Below are 24,244 nucleotides of genomic sequence, written 5' to 3'. Positions count from 1 at the left end.
TTATCATTTGTTGTGTGTATGTTTGTGCCTATATGCACATGTCATCTGTCTATCTGTCTGTCTCGGCACAATCAGATCCTCAGGGAGCTGACGGAGAACCAGTCATGTTGTAATTTAATCAACCAAATAAATTAATTGGATCTCTTGATATGGCTTGTCCGTCTGCTTCAGTGGTTCCAGAAAAGCACAGTCAGGAGGACCATGCTGCCTTCGAGGAGGATTAAGCCCCTGCAATGACAGCCTCGGCCCAGTTTAATCAAACGTGTTTCCTTTGCAGCTTATACACCCCATAAGTAACACTTTATTTTGTCTCTTCCCCTCTTTCCTCTGTCCTGTTCTCTCTCCAGTCCAGTCCTTGAGTCCTACTCTGCATTGTTGAAATCACTTCAAGAGGTCATACACAAAGAGGGCTTTGCTGTAGCAGCCTCCATGGTAAGAATCAATCACTCTTGTGTTCCTTTTCAGCCTGAATCCAGCAAGATTTTGTTTTTGTCATACATTTTCTAAAACTAAAGCCTTTTGAAATCCGCAGTACATCTAATATTCTTAATCATTATCAAGCTGCTCAGCATAGTCGTCTTTTCGCTCACTTCTGTTATGTTGCTGCCTTTAGTTAGCGTGTCCCTCTCTATCACCCTGTTATAACTATTGGAATGTTGAGCTATTCAAACACATCTCATGTATTTTATTTAGGCAATTGACTACTGTAGGTCCTCATATGAACTCAATTTATTAAAGGAGCACAAATAAATATAATAAGTTAGTAATAAATTGTTGAATTGAAGCAAGTACATGTTGTGAGTTCACATAAACCAAAAACATGAACTGGTTGTTTGAAGTTGAGGGGAAAAAAAAATCCTCAAGCTTTGTTGTTGACTGACCTACGACCGATTTCTTTGGAATTACTATGGAGGAAGATGATAGCTTGTCAATAAATAATCTAACTGTCTTATTGTGTATCTGTACTTATAGTTTAACAGTTTAACAAATTAGCTTATCAATAATATTTCAGACCAACATTCTTCTCATGTAAAACGTTTTTCACTCTCAACCACAGCTGTGGTTAAGCTGTGGTTGGAACATTTTCACACAAACATATCACACAATTTTTTTTTTTGTTTGTTTCTACTCCTTGAAATGAAGAAAATGAAGTTAAGTATGCATGTTGCTAGCAGTGACGCAGCGCAGACAAGAAAACAAGAATGCATTTTCCACATTCACCGAATGTTATGAAAGGTGAACTCTTTGACTTGCAGGCACTATTGTATAGCAGGTTTGAAATGTCTGATCACAACCTTAACCTCACTAATTATATATGACCCCGTCAGTTATTATGCATCATAGTTGTCAATGTCTGCGAAAAGTGTTTTTCAAAAAAGGTGCGGATACTAGATTGGGATCTGTCACCCTGAGCTCACATTTCAACCACCACTTCTTTCAAGTCTCTGCACCTTCCTTTGTTCTGTGTCACTTAGTCTCACTTGTGTGTCTTGCCTTTTGACATGCATCTTTTTTAATGATCGTCAGTCCTCTACATTGAGAAACACCCATGGAGCTGTCATTCTCACGTCATTCCTATTGTGTGTGTTTTTCACAGGACCTAGTTTTGTGTATAATGTCAGCACAATAAAAACCACAGCAGTTCAGACCATGCATTGAATCTAGCATAATGTACACGTATATGTAAATGCACATGCCGAGTATAGATGCGTGTGCCTTTTTCACCTACACACAGTGACCCGTCTGCTTGTCACCTGGAGCCACCTCCCCCCCCCCCCATCATTCACACACAGGATTTACCTCCCATACCCCCTACCTTCCCTCCCCGAGCGCTGTCACTCACAAACCAGATTAACTGCTGACATCATTAAAGCAGTGTGGCCGCCTGACATGCTGTTGGCACAGTCTAGGAATGCAGACCAGCACAGAGCAACATGGGCACTGGCACAGAAACGCCCAGTATGGGTGATCAGTCTGTGTGTGTGTGTGTGTATGTGTGTTTGTCTGTCTGTGTGTTTTGCACTTGTTAATTTGCCATGAACTGTTAACAAGATGCAGATTTCATATAAACTGTTATGTAAATGACAGATTAGAACAAGGATTAGGCTCCCTGAGCATATTTGTTTTGAGGTGAGTGGGACAGCAGTGGCAGCAGGACTGTGAGTCTCCGCGGAGACTGGCTCGTGATTGGGTTGTGGTTCCAGATTGGCTGAAGTCTATATGGCTGGCCTCTGGTCTTTGGCTGGACTCTACTGGCACTGTTCCCTCAATTTTTCTATAGGCTAAACTATAGGAGTTAAGTTTGGCCTCTCCTCGTGATGTTGCCACAGTAACAGTCATGTAACCACAATCCCCCACTGCTAGGCTGTACACATAGGAACAGATTTCTCTTTCTGTGTCCCCAAAACCAATGTAGGGAAAGCCCGCTAAACAAAAAAGGGCAAAACCAATAATGATGAAGGGCATGCACCCCCCCACACACACTCATACACATGCTCACACATTGTCTTCCATTCATTTGGACTGCCTAAAGAAAGTGTTGAACAGTTAATGCCTAAACGTAACCTTAATCAAACCACAATTCAAATCTTGGCTCTAAACTAAGAATTTCAAAACTTTAGAAATTAGTTTCTGCCTTATTTATTAGGATCAGTTTGTGGTCTCCATGAGGATTGCTGGACCTGACAAGTTCAGTGTTTATGCTCAAAAAGGTCCCTAAAGATGTAACCAACACACACACAGGCAAGCAGGACAAATAGTAATAGGTATAGTATAATATTGTAGTATAGTATTTGAAATGTGCATTTATTGGATATGCAGGTGTTTTATGTGTGAAAAAAATGTTCTTTTATCTTTTATGTCGGTTTCTAATCATGTATATTTTAGATGTATATTGTAGAGTTTATTGAGTGCACTAAATAAAGGGTAACACTTTAGATTAGGGAACACATATTCACCATTAACTAGCTGCTTACTAACATGCATATAAGTAGCATACTAGCCCTTTATTAGTAAATATTATGCACGCATTAACACCTTGTGTAGGAAAAATCTTGATTAAAATCATAATAAAGATAGAATAAGGTTATGTAGAATAAGGTGTTTATACGTGCTTAATAATTACTAATAAAGGGCTAGTATGCTACTTATATATGTATTCAGCACATAGATAATGGTGAATATGAGTTCTATGCTAATCTTAAGTGTTACCGAATAAAGTAACCTTGAATCTATAAGTATAGTGAGATGCAGAAGTGGAGCATTCATGTCGAATGTTGTGGAGAAGGCTGAATGTGAAGTCCACTGAGGTCCACTGAGGGCCTTCTCCTCTGGAAAACTATGAGCCAACTGTGAAAAAAGAACTCCCAGAAACAATGGGGTTTATTTTTCTTAGATGCCCGTGATTCTGATCCAGATCTAAACGAAGCTTAGGTCATAGTGCTGGGAGAGGAAGCAATGGGGACTGGGGTGGAGGAGATTTTTGGGAGGGTCGAGATAATGGAGGGGGAGGGAGAAAGGAGAGGAGAAGCTGGAGAGAGAAAAAAAGGAAAAACCAAGCAGATTTTAGGCCAAGCTTTGTTAATCACTCTTGGCTCTCACCTCAGTAATCAGGAGCCATCCTGAAGAAAACCCAAATAAAAGGCAATTGTGCTAAAGGTTAAAAACCTCTCACAGTTCGGACAGGCTCCTCCATTCTCTCAGTTTCAGTGATATATATCCCACGACTGTTTGGCCACTTTTTCTCACTCCTCATGAGAGTGGGTTACCGTTGATCTCTTGTGGCGGTGTGGGGGTTTCAGGGGAAGGCACTCCACCCTTACCCAGGCCCCCTTGGCTGCAGAGCATCGCTGTGGTGCCAAGAATGTGCTGGGGTTTCTGGGTGGCAGCCATATTGGAAGCCTGTCTGACAGGTCCATTGTGCGTGTGTCAGATGGCCTCTGTGATTGGGCAGTTGTGTCCAGTCACGTTTGGGCACCGTGTTTCGATCGTCTGTGCTAGCGAGCAGACTGTCCGGTCCCTCTCCCCCTGCGTTTGGGAATATAAACCGAGACGGCAGCATCTTTTTTGAAAAACTTCAAATACAGTTATCCGAGAGGTACATGGAGTATTCCAATAAAACTTATATAGTTCAAATAATATAAACTTTAAGGACAATATTACATGTGACCCCGACTCTTTATTCATTGTACCGTTTCTGACCCCTTCTTTTTTCCTGTGTTTTCTTGTAGTCAAAGTCACGCAACATCCTGCGCATTGGGCTTCACTCTCTTGGCTCAGCTCTTTGGGGTGATGACCTGAGTTGCCATGACAACCCCGCACACTGCCACTCCCTTACTACCTTTCTCTACGGACTGCGTGCTATGCTGAGGTCATCGCTGGCTGTAGCTGTGGTAACTGTACCTTCATATCTCATTCAGGTAAGCACTAAAAATGAATCGACTCCAATATACATAATAGAGTATTTACTTGTGTCTGGTTAAATGTTTGCTCCATGGACATTTGCTTTGTCTCGTTCATTAACGGGTCACATAGTTTTAAGTCTTTTGTAATGGGGGCTGCTCTTGACCCCTGGGTTCAGTGTCACCCTTGTGTGACTCAGGCCTCTATGCTGCCTTGTCCTTCATGCATCACTCCCCCTACAGACCTAGTCGAGTGCACACTTCATTCAAAGGCCCTCTGAATCTATGTTTGTTTATTTGGGCATTAATTACTTGAAGCTGTACACAATGAGTGTGTGTATGTGTGTGTCTGTGCAGCCCATGTCCCTTCTTGTGAGTGAGTGTGTGTGTGTGTGTGTGGGGAGAGATTTGAGTCCACGTGCATCGGTCTGTGTTCAGTCTGGCCTCTCAGTGTGAAGGTGGAGTCATCTGCTGAGGCATATGGCAAACCATAGCCACCCTCCCCAAACACTCAGGCCATAGAGGCACTCTCACAAGAAAAGCCATCTGAGACTTTCTGCTAAAAATGTTTCATCTCTTTCTCTTTCCACCTTCTCCCTCACAGTCCTCATTCTGCATTATCTGAGATCCCGTCATATAAAGATATATAGGTCAAGGCTTACATTTCAGAACTATCACAATATGATCTGGCACCGAGCCCACACACGCTCACTGCATAGTGGCCTTGGCCTACTCAAAAAAGGTAAAGTGGCTAACTAGCAGATGTCAGCTGTGGTGGGAGCGGTCCCCCTATCCCTCCCTGGCCCGGGCTCCAAACCCTTAATCTGTCTCCTCCCCCTTCTCCATCCTGGGGAGAGAAGGGAATGAGTGGGGTAAGAAGAAAGGAGGAGGAAAATTTGGATGAAATTAGGTGTTGGTCGTCTAAGCCAACATGTAGGTAATGAGAGTCTATTAAGGCGGGAGTGTATGAAATGGCCTTTATGATTTGTAATACGTGATGTTGTTGTCACAAGGAAATGTTACAAGTGATCAACTGAGGTGAAAGTTGCTCCCTTTGAGTTAATGAGAAGAAGTTTGATCATTTAAGAATATACATCTTAGAGCATCTTTGTACTCGGAGTGTCTCAAGTCTCAATTCAAAATGTAAATATAGATCAGTATTGTTGATGTCCCTTTATTTTTAGACAACTATATATATATGTGACTTTTTTCCACATTTATACTGACTTATAGTCAATTTTTCACTTGCTTTGTATGAGTTCATAAGTGGGAGCAAAACAATGTTCATATTGTGACCGGTTTTGTGGTAGCAGCAAATATCTTGTCAATGTCCAAAGAACTTCTATTGGAACCAAACTGTCGATTTACTCCCCTACTTCTTCCAACCACCGTCATTTCTTGCAGATAATTAGCTAATTTAGTGTGGCTTTGGAAGCCTGTCTAGACTAGTAGCAGTGGGCTAGCTGGCCAAGACTGCACTGGACTCTCTATCCATTATTGAGCAGCTTGGGAAGCTGAGCAACTCACTGAAAGCCTTCTCTCAGCAGCGCAGTGCCACAGACCATCTGAAACATTAATTAGGCTTGTCCTAACCTGGTCCTCCTCCATCATATAATGTCCCGCTTCCGCCCCCACCCGCCACAAGTAAACACACACAAAACACAAAAAGACACAGTCTTTCCTAAAATACAATTGTTATTGTTATCCACAAGCTTACTCATTTGATACATATTTCCTTTGTTTGAATTAATAATTTAACTTATTTGGTGTTTAATGCACATATTCATCAATTATTTATATTACCCCATCGTCATGTCGTTTTAAAGTGTTTACATTAGAACCATGACATCGAATTATTAACGATGCACCAATTCATTGGCTGTGCATTAATATCAGACAATATTTACCTTTTTCACAGTCAATGGCCTATCTGCAAAATGAGATGACGAAAGCTGATAGAGATGCTTCAATTTGAGGGTATTTACCAGTAATTTTATCATGTTAAGTTAGTGTGAAGGTGAAGGGCTGTAAGAGTTCAGAATTTGAAATAAGTATTTATTAATGTCCCGGGCAGCAAATGAACTAAAAAAAATGTAATAAACAAAAAAAACAGTATCGGGTTTTGTCCAAATTGTCACTTAAAAACATCTATTTAGATGATTACCATGGAAGCTACAAGTGTCATGTCATTTTCCATTTTCTTTCATTTTACAACTCCTCCCCCACGATAGCAGCAAACGTCACCTGCTGCAATCTAATCTTCAGAATGACACACTTTACAGACACAAACATAACATTCAGTCAAACAGCTGTGATTAAAACAGGGTTATTCAGTAACTGGGTAAACCCATGCACTGCTTATCCACCCACTTACTTACTTAGTCAGGGAAGCTACTGCTGGGTAGGTTATGCTGTGCCCTCTCTCTTCAGCATTCATCAGTGGCTATCAGCTGACGCTCAGTCTGTTCAAAGTGATTTTACATGACTGGAATCAGAGCCACTTTAGAGGTTTAGCGCATAGCTAAATGCCTGTTAGAGTCCCTTATCAATTAAAATAGTATGTATGTCAAATGTATGGTAAGCTTTTCCTTGAACACCTCAGAGCTGTGGAGCAGGTGACCTCATTCTGCTCTGCTCCCACAGCTCTGGACGTCTCTGTGTGAACCCACTGCGCTTTCAAACTTTTGACTCTGACTGCCAGGATGCCTCGTCTTTGTATGTAAGCACAAAACAGTTATGATGGCATACGTGGACAAGCAGAGCCAAAGTTTGGGGTGACTGTTTCCCCTCATGCAGACACTTTCAGTCATCGTGTGGCATTGATGCTTCTAAATAATTTGTGGTATTAAAATTCTTTAATCCCTACATGTGAGTGACCTCGGATACCCTGTAAGTGCCGGTGGTACTGGCTGGTGGGGGATGTGCATACTTGAAAAGTAGGACAAAAATGAAAAGGAAAGAAAGAGTGGAGAAAAGATATGAGGGCATGAAAACTGCATTAGACGGTGGCAGCCAACACAGAGAAAAGGATGTGAATGATTCAAGAGGCAACTGGATTAATAATGCAGGACTCCCTCCATCCCAATGTCCCTCTCTCTCCTCCACTCCTCCCCCCGAACCTCCACCCTTTTGTATATTTCTCTGTCATTCCATCTACTGTTTGTACCCTTGATTTGCCCTCTTTGGTGTTAGGTCACTGACCTGACCAGTAGGGGGAGCTCTCATCATCAAGCCTCAATTGCTGCTTTCCATTTCTCAGTCCTCCTCCTGTTGTGTGTGTGGTTTGAAATTGTGCACTGACTGTGAACCTTACACACACACACAACACAACAAAACTCTTGTTAGGTGAAATAATTTGAGTGTGTGGCCAACTGACTTTTCCCATGCCTCCATTTAAATGTGCATGCCTGATTTAAGGTGTGTGTCCAATTGTGTGCCGTGACATCACCTGCATAACCTCCATCAGTGCACTTTCCCCTCTATACCTCTATACCCTCACCTGCAAGCCATGGGCAGAGATGTCCTGGCCACAGGAAATTATGACCTAATTTAATTGCAACACTGATGGCCCGTCAGGAGGCTTTTAATTACCTGCTCATGTCTCTCTCTCTCTCTCTCTCTCTCTCTCTTTTCTCCCTCTCTCCCTCTCGCTCCTACAGGACAGAGCTCTAATGGGCAGCATAACCAGGCTATGTGACAATGCCATAGCACTGGAATCATTCAAAGGCTCTAAAAGAGAGACAAACCCACTCTACAAAGATTACCATGGTAAGAACACACACACTCACTTATCTCTTGGTCTCTTCTCCATCAAATCTACACACACACCCACACACATACATACATACACACATAGACACTGACATACACACACCCAGTGCATTAAGGCTGGGGCTGGGCCGTGGATGGAGGCAGGGCAGCCCCCTTGCAGGCCAGGCTGTCAGTGCATGTTAGTGTGCTGCTGCTCAATCAGACGTGCTCCTCAGCAGACAGGCCGGGGGGGATTCAGCTGCCACGCTGTACCCCCTCTCCCTCGCACCCTCACCCCCTCCATCCCTGCCTCCCCCCCCCCCCCCCCCCCTCCAGCAGAGCCTCTCTCTCTCTCCCTCTCACCTCACCCTCTCTCCATCCCTAGTCCCATACCCCCGAGGCTCTGGAGCAGAGCAGACCAACACTGGGGAATCGATATTCTCACCATCACTCTTCCTCTCTGCTTCCATCTATCTGTCCCTCGCTCAATGTCTCCCATGGCCAGCATGCTCTGCTAATAAATGGAGGGCAAGGCTTTTGGTAGATGAAGAGGACACTGGTTCAGGGCAATGGGAAGAGAAGGGAATGGAGAAAATGGAGGGGAGGGCATCATCGTTGTCTCTAATCTTCCAGTCCTCACCAACACTTCCTCTATCATTTTACCATTCCCTCTTTCTCCCGCTTGCTTCCCTCATTTCTGTCATTCTATCACACACAACCACGCATAAAGGTCAGTTTAAGCGAGTGGGGTATTTTTAGTCTTGCCTCTCCAACTCTCCCACTCTCTCTTGCACTATTCTTCGCTCACTCTCTTCCATGGGTTTAGACAGCACTGGTTTTGACAGATGCAGAGATGAGCAAAAGCATGCACTGGCAGATTTTATTGTAATTATTTTTGCACCTTACATTTTCATTATTTGAATTTCCTCACTTTTATTATACTTTTATCAACTGACTTTTCAATTTTAACTACCTTTTATAAAGTACTTGATATTTTTAACTTCACATGGTAAAAGCACTTAAAACAGATAAATGTGCACTTGCGTATTGATATGATTATGGATGTGTTCTTCCAATTTCTTATTGTTTCCTGCAATTTTTATCTGTTTTGGATCCCAAGAGAAACATTCTCTCTTTGTGTTTGCACCACTCAGGTGCGTACAGCAAAATGACAATAAGCCTGATGTGGTTTGAGTTTTATTTAGATATTACATGCCATAGTGATTAAATGTCTTTGCAACTAAAAGGCCACGGATTCTTAAACTTATTCAACGTCGGAATTGTTGTATTGAACATTTCTTTAACTGGTCAGGTTATTATGAAATACTTATATGTGTATGACTCTTGTGTTTGTGTTTATGAGTGCAAACGCATCTGGTACAAGTGTGAGAGTGCGTGCGTGCGGATGCGCGTGCGTGCATGTTTGCGGCAGCAGTTCAGGGCTGCTCAAAGCATACTGGGAAGCCTGTCACTGCAAATCAGGCAAGGGGAAATCACCCAAGTGCACAGAGAGGAGAGAACCCACCATCCCCCACTTTATCTGTCTGTCTCCCTTTCTGTAATACTCCCTCTATCTCTTCTTTTTTTCCTCTCACGCTCATTTATGCCACTTCACTTCTACTCTATCTCAGTTTTATGACAATTTGAGTTCATAGTCAATCAAACTGTGTGGACTGAAACACGAAAAGCCGCGCAGAGCTTCCTCTCGGAGCAATAATTATTCCTTCAAAACAATAATCTTGGTTACAGTTGTTGCGGTTCTTCATGCTCTGTTGAGCATTTTTCAACTTTACAGTGCTTTCTCTCTGTTTGTCACAGGCCTGTTACATGTACGACAGGTACCTCACCTGAACTGTCTGGCGAGTCAACTCCCTGACCACAAAGACCTGGCCTTCAAGCTGAAGAGAAAACAGTTCACTATTGAGGTATGTCGACTTGGTTACTTAAGTTAAGTATACCCTGGGTTTTCTTCATAAGCAAAACATAATCTTCACTGGTTATTTGATCTTGTTTATTTTTTTAATGCCACACCAGGCAGATTTTTTTTCTTTTGTTTTGTTGCCCTACAGTTTTTTTCTTTATTATATGATTTATTATAAACTAAAACAAGAGCTGAATTTAAAGGCATGTCATAATTCACCCATACAATAGTTTGTCACATCCTTACAGTATAGCAGGGCTGAAATTAAGTCCTGTGAAGTCTCAAAACTGTCAACCTTCGTTGACTTTTAGCTGTTATTGGGTGGCAAAATCCAAGGTGGAGCTATTGATTGACACACTGTTGCTGCCACACTTTACCCCACGGTAACGTCAAGAAGAAACAGGGTGAGACAAATCTATATGTGCATTAATAAGCAGTGGGAAAAACGTACTGGTGGTAGGTTAAGTTAAAGCTGCAGTGTGTGATTTTTTTTGTTGATTTGTGCAAACAAAAACAATGTAACATTATTCGTATGCTGCGTGACCTTCATCTGAAAACGTGCTCTGTCAAGCAGACTATCAGACCTGACTGAGGCAGCGTTTGTGTAGGCAAGGTGGGGCAAGAAGAGTTTATCCTGTCCTATTTTTGCCGTTGCGGCTGCTGAACGCCGTAAATTACAACAGAGCAGATCGCACCAGACAGGAAGTGAGACACAGACTCAAAGTAAAAACATTTCCGCCCCCCTTTCAAAATAAAACACAATACGCAGGTCATACAGCCCGTCACAACTTCACATCAACATTATGTCGTGACCGGTGCTACCAGGTAAACAGTCAATAAATCACAGCATCACGGAGAGTCATAATGTACAGCGAGAGAATGATTGTTGAAGTGGAGAAACATAAAATCATTTATGACACCAGATCAACAGTTCTTCCACGTCGGAAAGTGAAAGAAGCCGTGTTGTTGTTGTTTCCTTTATACACACAGTCTATCGCGGGATCTCGCAAACTCGCGTCCGTTTCCTGAGTTTATCGCGTGATCCTCCGTGAATACCACTGACTCCCAAGGCACCGCGCCGCCGCTGGGCAGAGGTCGAAGCAGAGCCACTGACGTGCCACGGCTGTAACGCGTCCAGTGGAAATCCATTTTGCATTTTTGATTTGTTGCGTGAGTTGCACCTGTCATGACATTGATATGTGGACATTTTCTCCAGTCATCTATACACCATGCAATCCAAAAGGTTTTACTTAAAAACAACATTTGACACCACAATAGCTCTTAGGTCTGCATTTGGTACAGTTGTTGCTGCTTGACAAGTGTGCTGAGGATGCTGTTTGTTCACTTCCAAGCTAGCAACGCCTGTTGAGAAACAGGGGCAGTAAGCAGCAGCAGCAGCTTGACCTCAAAAGTCTTTAAATGATGGGGTAATATTGCTCTCCTTCAGAGAGGTCATCTCCTGAGACATATCTGTGAATGAGGTTTTCTTCTATAAGTCATGGTTAAAATGTGTTTTAGCCGCATAGCTTAATTGTCGGACTAGCTCGATTGTTTCGAGCGTGCATAGAGTAAGCAGTTATCGTAGCTTCATTCATTTGGATTTATGATTTTTCAACCTCTTTCTCTCCCTGTCAGACACGTTCAATTTTCACGTGTCACATCTTTACTGTCACTCGAGCAATCAATCTGTCATGGAACTACCACTCCAGGGACAAATTAAGGGGCCCTCTTCTTAGCTCACGCTCATGATTGGCCCTCATTACATTATCATTACCTTATCATACCCTCTGCTTCTTGGCTCTTAGTGAGGTCTATTGTCTCAGGCAGGAGGTAAAGGGGAGCAATGCTTCCCCCCTCTGCTTCTACATCCTATGGTCAGCCCCTTTTCATTTTCCTGCCAGCCTTCACCATCCTTCCAACCTTTTCTTCTTTCTGCATTAGCCCCCACCCCCTCCTTTCTCTGACCCCCCAAATAGGCCACTCTAGTATAGATTTATAAGGTCCATAAAAGTCAAGGTGGTTATCCTCAATGGTCTTTTAATTAGGCCTCTGTATTGGGCAGGCCAGGGGGCCGCAGCCCGAGCGCATCCTTTTACCTCCATGGGGCCTGGATACCGTGTCATATATCCTAGCAGCACATTGTTAAGCCCAAGCTTTGTCTGCCTCCCTTGTTGAAGGAGCTTTGCTGCAGTTTTTTTTTGGCAAACCATATACTTGTGTTACTCTCAGAACATGGCATTAAAATACATTCTGAGTGACTCAAAATTCTAAAAGGGCTGCGAATGCTGACATAATAGAGTAATTAATGTGAGATGTCAATCACAGTGCTTGGTCATGACACTATCTGGCAGGGAAATTCCCAGAAACGTTGTATTATATCACCACTCAAGCATCAAATCAATCAAAACACGTATTACTCATTGTAATACACTGATATGTTCTCGTGTTGTGTTCTCTGGCACAGTGATCCGCTGTCATTAATTTGTTAATCGCTTAAGTTGGAGGTGTCACGAAGGTATGAGCGCATGTTGGCTCTTCAACCGTCAACGCGGAGGCATTGGCATACCTGTGTGCGTGTCAGTCAGAGCACTGCCGTTGTACTCTCTGACTCCGCAACTCGTCATACACCATGTTTGACCTGTTGGTCAACTGCCTCGGTGGGCCTTTGATTGACACATGAGATGATGATTGGATTCTAAGCCCAGTGTCTGACGTGTGACAGCGCACACCATCCCTGCTAATCACTTCATTTACTCAAGCTACAGGACTTCTCTGCCTGGGGCCACATAATATAGCATTCTCTGACTGAGTTTGCTCCAGTTAGGTCAGCCTTTTCCAGCTTCTTTGCACTTTGTTCAACCTTTGACTCCTTTTCCATTTTTGTTTTAATAAGCAGCACATTTAGCTGCTCTTTGTAGATCATTTATCGTCGGATTAATTTTTGATTGCGGCGGTGATGACAGGTGATTGACGGTGCTAGCTCCTCACCAGCTGGGACGGGCATTTAAATGTCTCTCCAATTGCATTGCAATTATTGAGTCACAGTGAAAGCTAATTTCTCAGAGTGCTGCTTGGCTCATACTGCAATCTTACTTTTGAAGTTCTGGGCGAGTATTTGTTTACTGACGTTTAGCGTGTGTAGTATCTCATGAAGTTATTTCTTAGGATTCATTTTGAACAATGTGACACCTATTTCTGTAAATGTATTCCCAACCACAACCTACTCACCTGCATCAAGGTTCTGTTGATTCTATGATAAGGTAACCATGGTAACAGTTGACGTTTCTGAAAGTTCAAACTGCGGTTGATGAGCAGTTATTAGCCATGATGCCTGAGGCCAGAATTAACCCATGGCCCTGTCTGAGCAGGCAAGGGTAGTGTTAGGTGTTTAGCCAAGATTAACACATACTCATAGACACATACACAAACATTGCTTGCTCCCACACACATACAAATTGGCATTCCCAAAACAACACAAGCGCATACTTATTGAGAACCACAGACACGCACATATGTGACACCAACTTTCACAATCACGCTCATGTGTGAGAATTTTCCCACACGCTAATCTGAAGCCGACATAGGCTTCTCTCATTAGTTTCACAATGCAAGGTGCTTTGAGGATGAAGGTCTGAAGAATGCACATGGTACGCAATTACAGTCTCCTTACCTTTGTCTGACCCTTTAAACTGACAGGCAATGTGCCTGTGGGGTACTGGGGTGCTTGAGGCGGGTCATGGGGTCAAATACAGTATAAGACAGGGATTTGTGTCAAATTAGCCTTTTCTTAAATACCATTTGGAGGTGTCTGTTGCAGCCATGTCACAGTGTGGCTGCGTAGCCTGTACTCGAATATTGATATTAAGGTACGTTTCCCAGTCCTTGGGAACTTTAAATTGTACATTAATGTTATTTTACATGTTTGTTTCGGTTGATTTCCTTGGTGAACAGAATTAGTCAATATATAGGCCAGGACTCACAAGCTGATGGCTATGTTGGTGTGGTGTGTCCTGCGTATTGGCACTAATTGGCGACTTTCTAGCTAATACAGAACTTTAAATTGGTAGCATGATGATAGTTGTATTAGCAAATGGCTAGCAAGAGTGTGTTGAATTCTGCCTCTCTCTAATTAAGCTGTTTACACACATTCATCAATGTTCAGATATGTTACTAAAATTGTCTGGATGGTCTGTATGTGAAAACACCTCCACTAAAGTCACTTTTTATGCAATATTTCAATATTTCCAGTCAGACCTGTGGGTAATGGCCCGAATGAGCCCATGTGAGGGCAGAACACTGCAGGAAAAGCTCTGGATGATTCACGGTGAGTGATTGAAGTCCTGCCTCCTGCAAGCCCAAATCCCAGACTCTATCTCTCACCTGGATGTTTTGACACGTGAATTTGACCCAGAAAATCTCTGACCAGACCCAGACATTTTCTGGATTTCATGTCTGAAATCTGCCACCACCTGCTGATCTATCTTACCCATGCACAGAATGTTTGTGCTTGAGGGCCCAAAGACTTTTGGGATGGTGTGCCCTTGTTTTTACTGAAGATGGAATCAAGAATGGATAAGATCTTAAACTGAGTGCTGTGAAACCCCAGAGAGTACAGGAAAAAGGTTCACCAAGATTATGACTATTCCAAGTAGAAGAAATATAGAGAAGGGTAAGACAAACTTATGGAGTCCAAGGGAGGTGTGTGGAGTCGGTTAATGTCTCTTGGCATGTCCTCAAAACGTCTTTAAGACGACGCCTGTGTCTGCCCCCTGTTAAAGCCCGTGGGTGCCAAGGGAAGGGTGTTAATGGACTTATGTGAGGAACAGAGCGAAGAATTGGAGAGAAGAGGGGGGAGGCATACGCAGAGAGGAGCAGTTAAGTGATTCTCAGGTCAGGTCTAATTAAAATGAGGGCTTTTCCTCAGAGGCACCAAACCGTCTTATTGAGAGAGAAATAAAAAGGGAGGGAAAGAAGGGAATTGCGGAAGGCAGAATGCGTTAGACAGAGGACCCAGTCCTCTGGGCTTGTTTGTGTGTTTGTTTATGTTTGTTTGTGTTCCATGCCTGGTCATATATTGATTTCCCCTTGTCTTCAATAATGCTTAATACTAGAAAATATTAAGAAAAATTAAACTGGTCATTTAATAATGTACTTCCAATGGTAGACCACAATGTATATTTGCAAGATGACAATAACATGTATATAAAAAGTACTGGATGTTCTCAGCCTATTGGATTTGAATGGACCTTTGGAATAATAATCCACTTCAATAATTTACACTTCCTCCCTTGGTGCACACCAGCCTCTGTCGCATTTTTGGACTGAGGTGTGCTTATGGTTTCTGCATGTATGAGAACGATAGAGTGAGAGCTTGGTGCAGGACTGTCAGTGGCACGCAATTGTACCCCTCAGCCGAACAATCTCTACAACATACGTCAGATTTGTATCTATTATTTAACAGGGATTCTATCTATTCTGCAAACGTGCATGTGTGTGTTTGAGAAAAGCCCCAGCTTGAAAAGTCTTTGATGAGTCTTCAGTGTTTATGTGTGTGCGCATGTGTGATGAGCTGATGTTTGCTAATTGTTTTAACAATTCACAAACATGGTGGCTTGGGCACAGAGGACGTGCTTCTTTTTACAAGGTCAATGTGCAGGAATGATTCAGTAAACAGTTGCCCAATGCCCAAAACAGAAGCAGTTACTTGCTGTAGTAGTGACAAAGCTCAGTAACTAGAATATGTCGGACTTTGCCAAACGTGCTCCCCTCTGTACGACATCATCACAGCACCCAAACATTTGTTGCAAAGAGACAGTGTTAAAGCAAAACAAAACGGCATCTGTGCTCCTCCTGCCAGACTGAGTAAGAGTGCGGTCTGCCTCAACTCGCCCTGGAAGTGAAGCTGTTTCATCAGTGATCAGTGAACCTTTAACATGGTCCATGCACCACTCAGCCCCCATCAGACCAGGCTGGCCATGCTGGACTCAGAGCTGATTAAAGTAGCTCTATTTGTCTTCACTTCCCTTTAGGGAGATAAATGGAAAGAGGCTGCAACTTGCATGCCACCCAACATCAATGAGGTCTCATGGTGTTGTATTGTATGTGCAAGTGTGCTCAGAAAGGGCTCCATATTAGCATAATGGCAGTGACTGAGGAACCTCAGGCCCCCTGGTGCTGATAAACTGGGTCTTTGCTGTATGATTGGTGTCTGAGTCATTTCATTATCATTTCCGTGTAGAAAATAGTGTTCTAATTTTGCCTCAGGTTTATGCACTTTCAGTGTGTCTTTAAAACTACATAGTTTGTTTGTTTGTTTGTTTTGTCGTGGTTGTGTAAACCTAATACTTGGGGGCTGTCCACGCGAAAACAGCGTTTTTCAAAATGACGAGGAAATAGATTGTTTAAGTTTTGTTCCGCTTCCGTGAGAATATGGCTTTAGATGTGTTGGTATATAGGTGATATATAAAGGTGTGTTGGATTTATTTATTCATATATATATATATATATATATATATATATATATATATATATATATGCACACACAGCAGCAGAACTAAATGTGTCTTTCTCAATTTAGAAAAAGTCAAATAATTAGTCACGCTGCAGATGAAACTGCACAAGATACCAGCTCAAAAAAAAGCTGCCTGTTCAAACACTCAGTGGTCAGTAATCCCGATATCCAGCACTCTAATCAATGTCCATTCTAAAATTGCCTTGAAACATTGTTACCATTATTACCATGACTTGACTTGGTAGTTTCAAAAGGCAGCAATTGTCCCATTTTTAAATGAAGCGGTCTCCTCACAGCTGTTGGTCCACAGAGAAATTGCCATCATGGGCACAAACAGCTCCATGGCCTGAGTGGTTCAAAGGTGGAATGTTGATCCGGAGCAGGAGCATCAAACTCAGGAAGGCTCTCTGCTTGGGACCTAAAAATAACTTTCCCACACTCTCACCACACTGTGTCCTAGAGAGGGGCACAGCAGAGTGTGTGTGTGTTTTTTACTCTTTGTGTTCACTCGGTGTTTTTGTGTGTTATGCTGTTACTCCATGAACTCATTTGAAAATGCTTATATTCAAATAGCTAATATAGTCAAAAAGGGTGGAGGTTTTTAATTTAATTTGATGAATTGCATATTCTATAAAGGAAATGTTTTATCCACAAACCAAATCATTTTTAATTGTTTATTTCTTATATGGAGCAAAGAAACCATAAAATATTCACATTTAAAGGACTGAAAAATCCAACTGATTCATTTATTATCAAAATAGTTGATGAATAATTTAATAGTCGATTAGTCATCAATTAATCGTTGCAGCCCCACTCAAAACATTTCATGAAAGCATGCTTGAGGAAGCTAGAAACCTTGGCGTATAGTTAAAAAATTCAGCGAATAAACTATGGTGTTTAGAAATCATGTGACTCAACTCAGCATCTCAGCTCAGTACAGGTAGCTCTTCATTTACTTTATCATATGCATATGACCTAGACTCAGTGAAATAGCCCCCAGTAAAAAAAAAAAAGAAACACTTTGCATTTACTTGAAAATCGCACTTATGAGTAGCACTTTATAGTTTGGATTATTTGAAACACATACTTACTTCTCAATCTTGTTTGTACCTAAATGCACAGTGTCTGCTAAATGACATGTAATGTAATGTATTTTCTTACCAGCAGTTGATGGAAACATGCTGTAAATGATCTTTTACTAAATTTTGAAATTGGTTTGCTGCAGATGCCAGATCAGTTGGACACTTGTCAGTAATCCCTCAATGAGTCCTTCCTTGATGCAAACAAAATGTGTGCCTCTTGAAACTCTTACTCTCTCTCTTTATCTACAGGCAGATCACAAAGGCATTTGTTTTAGCCAATCATGGGAGCTACTTAACCCCTGCTACTGTGAATATAGCTGCGTTTAAAAAGGATTCACCCAACAGTCAACATGGAGTTGTTTAAAATGGTGTTGACCATTGAGAGCAGTTGGCTGGCTGCTGAATGTAACAGTGCTCATGAATTTTACGAGGGCAAGTGTCTCGATGTCCTTCAGAGTTCACAGGTGGCCATTGAAAGGCCAGGGCAAATGATGGAGGATAGTTAGGACACACAGAGTGCACTGAATAGACTTTAATTACCTCTGTAGATGAGTCAGAGGGCCACTGGGAGGACAAGCCTGCACTTCAAAAGGCAGGTTAGAGGGCAAGGTGCTGGCGCCTTATCAAAACGTTTGTGACCACATCCATGAGCTCCTGTGTGAGTCAGGGTCTTGTTTTTGAGGCAGCAAAAATAGAACAATTTTCTTTTGTGCATTTCTCAGTGCGTGTGTGTGAGTGTGTGTGTTTGTGTGTGTGTGTGTGTGTGTGTGCACACTACCCAACACATATGGTGGGGGAGGCACTGGGGTGGGAGAATACTCCAGTGTGTGGCTTAACCAAACTTTGCTTTTGTACCCAACAATGATGAGTGATGATGAGTGACAGGAGTGTTAGTAGTGGGATCTGGAGAGCAGAATGCACCTAAGCAGTGCCTACCCAAACCCACACAAAAGGCAGCGAAAGGTCAAATCTGAGCCAAGCTTCTTATCCGCTGGCTTATAATATTGCACCATGTAGTATGTATCACATAATGCGCTAAGACATTTAATGTCTCTTTTGCTTTGCTGAGGGTGACAAGCAACATTTTTTTTCCCCTTCCAAATGCTGTTTTAAATGCCATCCCTGGATCATTTAAAAAGGGCTTGAGGATCCTCTTCTCCTATATGGTATTGCTGACTCAAAGCATTGTGATTTGGGATTTGAACCCCTATAATATTTTGAATATTCATTGCTTTCATTTAAACATTATTTGAAATTTATTATAATACCGTTATTGATATTGACTATTTACGAATTGTTAAGTTAAATAACCATTTTTGGCCATATCGCTTCCTCTATGAAGCCAATAAAACTGCAAATCCCTTCTCTGTGAAGCAAGTAAGACCACTTAAATTATTGATCTTTTATTATGCAAAATCTTCACATTTTTCTTGCACACACACACCTCCACTTACCTCCACACACACACACATACACACAATATGCCCCACTGCTAGCCAGGGATAAGGAAGACTTGCGTGCAAGTATTTCCCAGGAGGCAGTCGCAGACTGAGGGTTCTGAGGCCCGGGGATGGCTCTAGATGGCGGTTAGCAAAGAAGCAGTTTTTTCTTTTTTCTTTGCCTGCTCTCCTCCTACCCCTCCCCCTTTCTGAGCTCAGGCAGTGATCGTAATGGGGGGTGACAGCTCACCTCTCCCTAGCGTGCCTTCGGTCCTCGGAGCGTTAGAACCCCCCCCCCGTAAACCCACCGCCACCCCCAAGTCCCGGAAGGCCACAAAGGTTACTCCATATGTTAGTCTGAGGATTCTCATGAATCTTTTTTTTTTTGTCTTCAGACAATACTTTCTGTCAAGTAAGTTTATATTAATCAAATTGCAGCGAATTGTTGCATAATAATATATCTGCTGGTTTCCCTCATTCTAAAAATGTTTGTCCAGTATGGAGCCTCTGTCTGTCTTTATTTATTTATGTATTTATTTTTTCACTTTCATCCTCTATTCTGTTCTGTTCTGTTCCCCTGTGTGAGTTTTAGGTTGTTGGTGTGAAAAGTTCCTTAAGTATTACATCAAGGTTTCATGTTTGGAGAGGGAAATTATCTAATGGCCTGATGCTGTTTGCTCACTTACACATACTATTTGTTTGGAGACGTCCTATATGCATGCTTTTTTGTGTTCTATGACACAGGTTTTCATATTAGTGCCATTGCTGTACATAAACACAGCTGCTTAATTGCTAATTTAAGAAATGTTTGCAACAGACATCATATTCCTATATTCATATCGTCGAGTGAACAAAGAAAATACAGAACTTCCTCAAACTTCATGAAAGTAAACAGCCTTTTTTTACGCACTCCCTTTAAAAACACCCTGAACTTCAGCTTGTCCTTGTTTGAGCTGTCTCCATCATCTGAGTTTTTTTTTAAGGAGACACAAAATGTAATACACACATTTATAATTACACCATGCATTAGATAGCACGTACTTGTGTATGTGTGAGTGTTGATGCCTATGCGCCACATGAATAACCGGCTAGGAAAATTATATAATGAGCTGTGTGTGTTCTGACTGAGGAGGCTTTGCGTGCGTCTTATAAGCGAGGAATAGCGCACAAAAGCATGTGTAGTGGTGAATATTAGAGTAGGTTGAGTGTTAGCAAGGTCACTCTGTGCACAGAAGGAAGTGCTTTTCCATCTTAGACTAACTTACTTCCCCCCCTCACTCTGTTTCTTTTTGTCAAAGAGCCTCCTCCCACTAGTCCTCTTTTTTTATAAATTATATTCTGCTTTTTTGAGTGTTGCAGTCCCCTTGTTCAAACCCCTTTATTTCACATTCACTGTTCTCACCTCATTTAGTACCAGACACAAAGTCAGCCTGGCATCTTATAAGCTGCTGTCTGTTGTAAGAAGTTCAAACCATGGTGAACATTGAAGTTAAACTAGTCCAAAAAAAAAAGGTGATCATTTGTGGATATTTGGACAGAAGTGTGCAGATAGCACTGCCGTGGGATTCGACATGAAATGAGAGTGCCACCACTGGAGGTGTGATCTTCATCTTGACATCCCTTCCCCTGCTTGCTAAAGTGGAATACCAGCCACTCCCCACACATACAGTATTACCCCATGTTAAGAGACACGCTCGGCACCAACCTTGGTGGACACACACACACACACATATCTGGTGCCCAAGTACATTACCACTTCTGGCCTTAATGGCAGACTACATATCAGGAAGGGAGGCATTGGCCTAGTGTAATCTGACTTGTCTTAATTACAGACACTAACCAGTAATAGGCTGCTTCCATAGATATCAGCCATTAGAGTAGTGTCTCTGACGGGAGGAGTCTGATTGGCTACGAGGTAGGTGATAAAGAAGCCATGCCTCATTTACCTCCAATTTTTTGTTCACACATCCCTGTATTAAAGTCAAGCGTGAAGATGGCAAAGGCCTGTGTTAAACTGATTTATGTGCTCTCCTCTGTGGTGCTAGCTAATCTGCTCTTGCTGATTGCATTGTCAGCAATCAGTGCTTCTCTACAACTAAATGATTTTACTGGTTGGAAGTTATTTCAGCAAAGTTCAGAGTTTTCATTTAACTGTCACTCCTCTGAACTCATTGAAACTGATATCAGTTGTGCGTTTTGTTATTTCTCTTTCGTGGTATTATAAAAGAATCGGAGGTGTCCCGTGTAATTTCCTTCCAAAAACCTCAGACCAAATGCTCTCGTCAGCTCAAAAAATACTTGAGCAAGATGTTCTCCTTTCATCACATATGCGTTGTCTGTACTTGTCTGACTTTTTTTTTCGCTCCTTGAGTATACGCGCTCGACAAGTGAAGTTCCTTGAGTATGAGCTTGGATGTTGCGTGATATACATTGATGAAAGTGATGACCCCACGGGGAAGTCGAAGACAGAATCCCAATCCTTCCATCGCCTCTATTCACTCTGCCTTTGTTAGCAGCATGAGATCTGATGACTTGAAATGTTTGAGTCATTCCGAAGACTGATTCGCCATCTCTTTCAAAAACCATAAAACAAAGTCTAACCATTAAAAGATAATATACCCATTATTAGTATGGAAATTAGAAGCCAAATGCCATGGAGTACTGAAAGCTTGTCACTTGAGTGACAGTTGAAGAAACTCCTAGTTCAGTGCACTGTATTTAAGATATGTTTGATGTTTTTCCACCTCCATATTTGGCACATTATCCTCGGGTGGTAGCTCACACCTTGTTGGTATTTAAGACAGATTTTTTTTCGCCAAATATTACCGGATCATGGTGGCGGTTGCATTTGAGGGTGCAGCTCCCCTCATAACGGGGAGGTGTCGTCTGCTGACAGATCACTGTCTGGATGAGAGAGCACAGCAGCATCCCACCTCATTACCGTAGCAACACACTAACCAAGGGACCGACACACTGCTCGCTGTGATTAAGATGTAAATTTCCTCTAATTGGAATGTAAATTCATACATTTATATGAAGACGTCAGCTGTCAGATTGCAATATTGTGTCCTTTTTTCCTCCCTCTCCCCTGTTCCCCAGGCAGGGACTAGGTGCCTGTAATCTGTATCATACTCCCGCAGCCCATCTTGGGATTTACCGTTTGTTTAATGGCGGGCCCATTGTCCTGCTTCCAGCCTGTCATTGTAATGCTTCCCATTCATGTTTCTGTGTTTTGTTGCAGTCTGATTTGCTCTTGCTACCTGTGTTTGTTCCTCCATGCATGGATGAGCCGCCAGGGCTTTGGGGATGGGGAGGGACTTGGAGACAGGGCTGGGGTCATTGGATGGCCGTATTTTGTGTGTGCATCGATTACTTCTGCTGAATGTTCCTCAATGCAAATAAGTCTGCCACTTTGAGAGGAACCGCATGTATCTGAAGTAATTAATTTTACCCTTGAATGCCAGCTGTGGTGTTGGTTTGATGTGTTCCAAATTGAGCTTTCTCACCAAAAAGGTGTTAATTTAGGGATTTGGCAGATGAAGTAAACGTGTTTGCCAATGTATATAAATCCTATATAATTGGGCTGCTTTTCTTGTGTGTCCTGCTAATTCTGAGATTGTTGTCACGGAGGATTATAGGGTTATATAGTGATATAATACAATAAGATTCAGTCACCTTTAAAGTGACACAGCACAATATTATGACATGAAAGGATCTTTTGAGTGTCTGGATAAACAAATAAAACTTGAATCATGCCTCGTTCACAACAGATCTGAACAATTGAATATAGGCTTTATTTACATGCATACTGACAGTCAAATCGTGCAAGGCTCTAGACAGGAGACTTGTACCGTTTTCAAACAATACATGCCTGAACAGGTCGTGCTCCTTAAGATCCACGAGAGCAAAAGGACAAGAAAAATGCCACACCTGTTGTGCTCATACAAAAGCAAACTAATCACCTGTATGAGGAAGTAGAAGACAGAAATAGTGCTGTATCTTTCGTCATTAGTATTACTAATTATATCACCAGCAAGTAATTATAGCTAATGTTGTGTTGCTTAATTTTATGTTCAGTTGTATGTTCTTGTTGTTTGACGTGAGGGTTCAGACAGAGGTCACCTACCCACAAATTGAATGTTGATGTACAACAGTGCACCTTTAGTTTTTATTTTGTTTTCTTATTATTATTTTTATTCAAGTGTTGAAGGTGTGATGTTTCAGACACAGTCAGTCCCAAAAGTTGTGAAACGTTCACTGTGGAATATTTCCTTGCATATATTTGATTTTAGGTGAGGTGGGCATACTGCCATCTTTACTTAAGTCTACTGTATATGCATAATGATGATCATTGACACTTCACGGTATACAAGCCATATATTAGCATAGTTACAATCTCCTCTCTGGGACAGGGCAACACAATCTCAGTGCAGCTTAGATTAAGTGTACTGGGTTCGTACCAACTGAAATGTAAATGTGGTTTGTTTTGACCAACCCCTGAATAATAACCATAGGTAAGTTTTTAGTGACTGAGAAAAAAATTATTATTAAATATGAGCGTGTGTAAAAGTCTAACGACACATCCACAGTACCAGCTATACAACAGCTTGGGGCGATGGTTTTGAAAACGTACATATGGGTTGTAATTCCTGCATATGACCTATATGTACATTTCTTGGAGGAGTCTCCTTCAGACTCTTGGTTCGTACACTCAGACTCCATCGGGTTTTCGAACAGAAAATTGTGGCCCAAGTTGCACTAATGACCATTTTCAGATATGAACTGTGCAAAGTGTCCAGTATCTTGCGTTTGTTGTTTATGTGTGATGACTACTATCAGAATATCTGGGCCAGAAGCTTTTTACGGCAGCAGTAGTATCTTCAGAGTGTCCAAGTCGATGGGTGACTCCTGGCTTCGGCATACAAGAGTCAGGACACTGGTTCGCTCACTCAGCTTTTCCTCAGGAGCTTTTCCTCCTGTGGGCTCACATTTGCACAGCTCCACTTGATGTACTCCAGAAGATGTTTGGACATAATTCACAATTATAAATGTATAACTGGTAGATCCTGCCCACTTTCTAATGAATATGAACTAACTTTTTGTGGTTTTTTTCTTTTTGTGTAGAGAGAACACATTTTTAA

General features: G+C 42.0%; 1 protein-coding gene across 1 annotated transcript in view; it reads left to right on the top strand.

Moving 5' to 3' along the window:
• Positions 1-24,244, top strand: part of elp4 (elongator acetyltransferase complex subunit 4) — a gene marked incomplete at its 5' end in the record, with an annotated part of 51,579 nt that overhangs the window by 11,722 nt on the left and 15,613 nt on the right. The window contains 4 exons of the mRNA XM_083900681.1: positions 348-432; positions 4,230-4,418; positions 8,060-8,168; positions 9,969-10,075. Of these exons, the coding sequence (XP_083756807.1) occupies positions 348-432; positions 4,230-4,418; positions 8,060-8,168; positions 9,969-10,075 (490 nt within the window). The remainder of the gene's footprint in view (positions 1-347; positions 433-4,229; positions 4,419-8,059; positions 8,169-9,968; positions 10,076-24,244) is intronic.

This window comes from Microchirus variegatus, assembly GCF_963457635.1.
Source record: "Microchirus variegatus genome assembly, chromosome: 14".
In the NCBI taxonomy this organism is placed as follows: domain Eukaryota; kingdom Metazoa; phylum Chordata; class Actinopteri; order Pleuronectiformes; family Soleidae; genus Microchirus; species Microchirus variegatus.
Note: the sequence above shows the minus strand (reverse complement) of the source record. Positions and strands in the feature narration are given on the sequence as shown.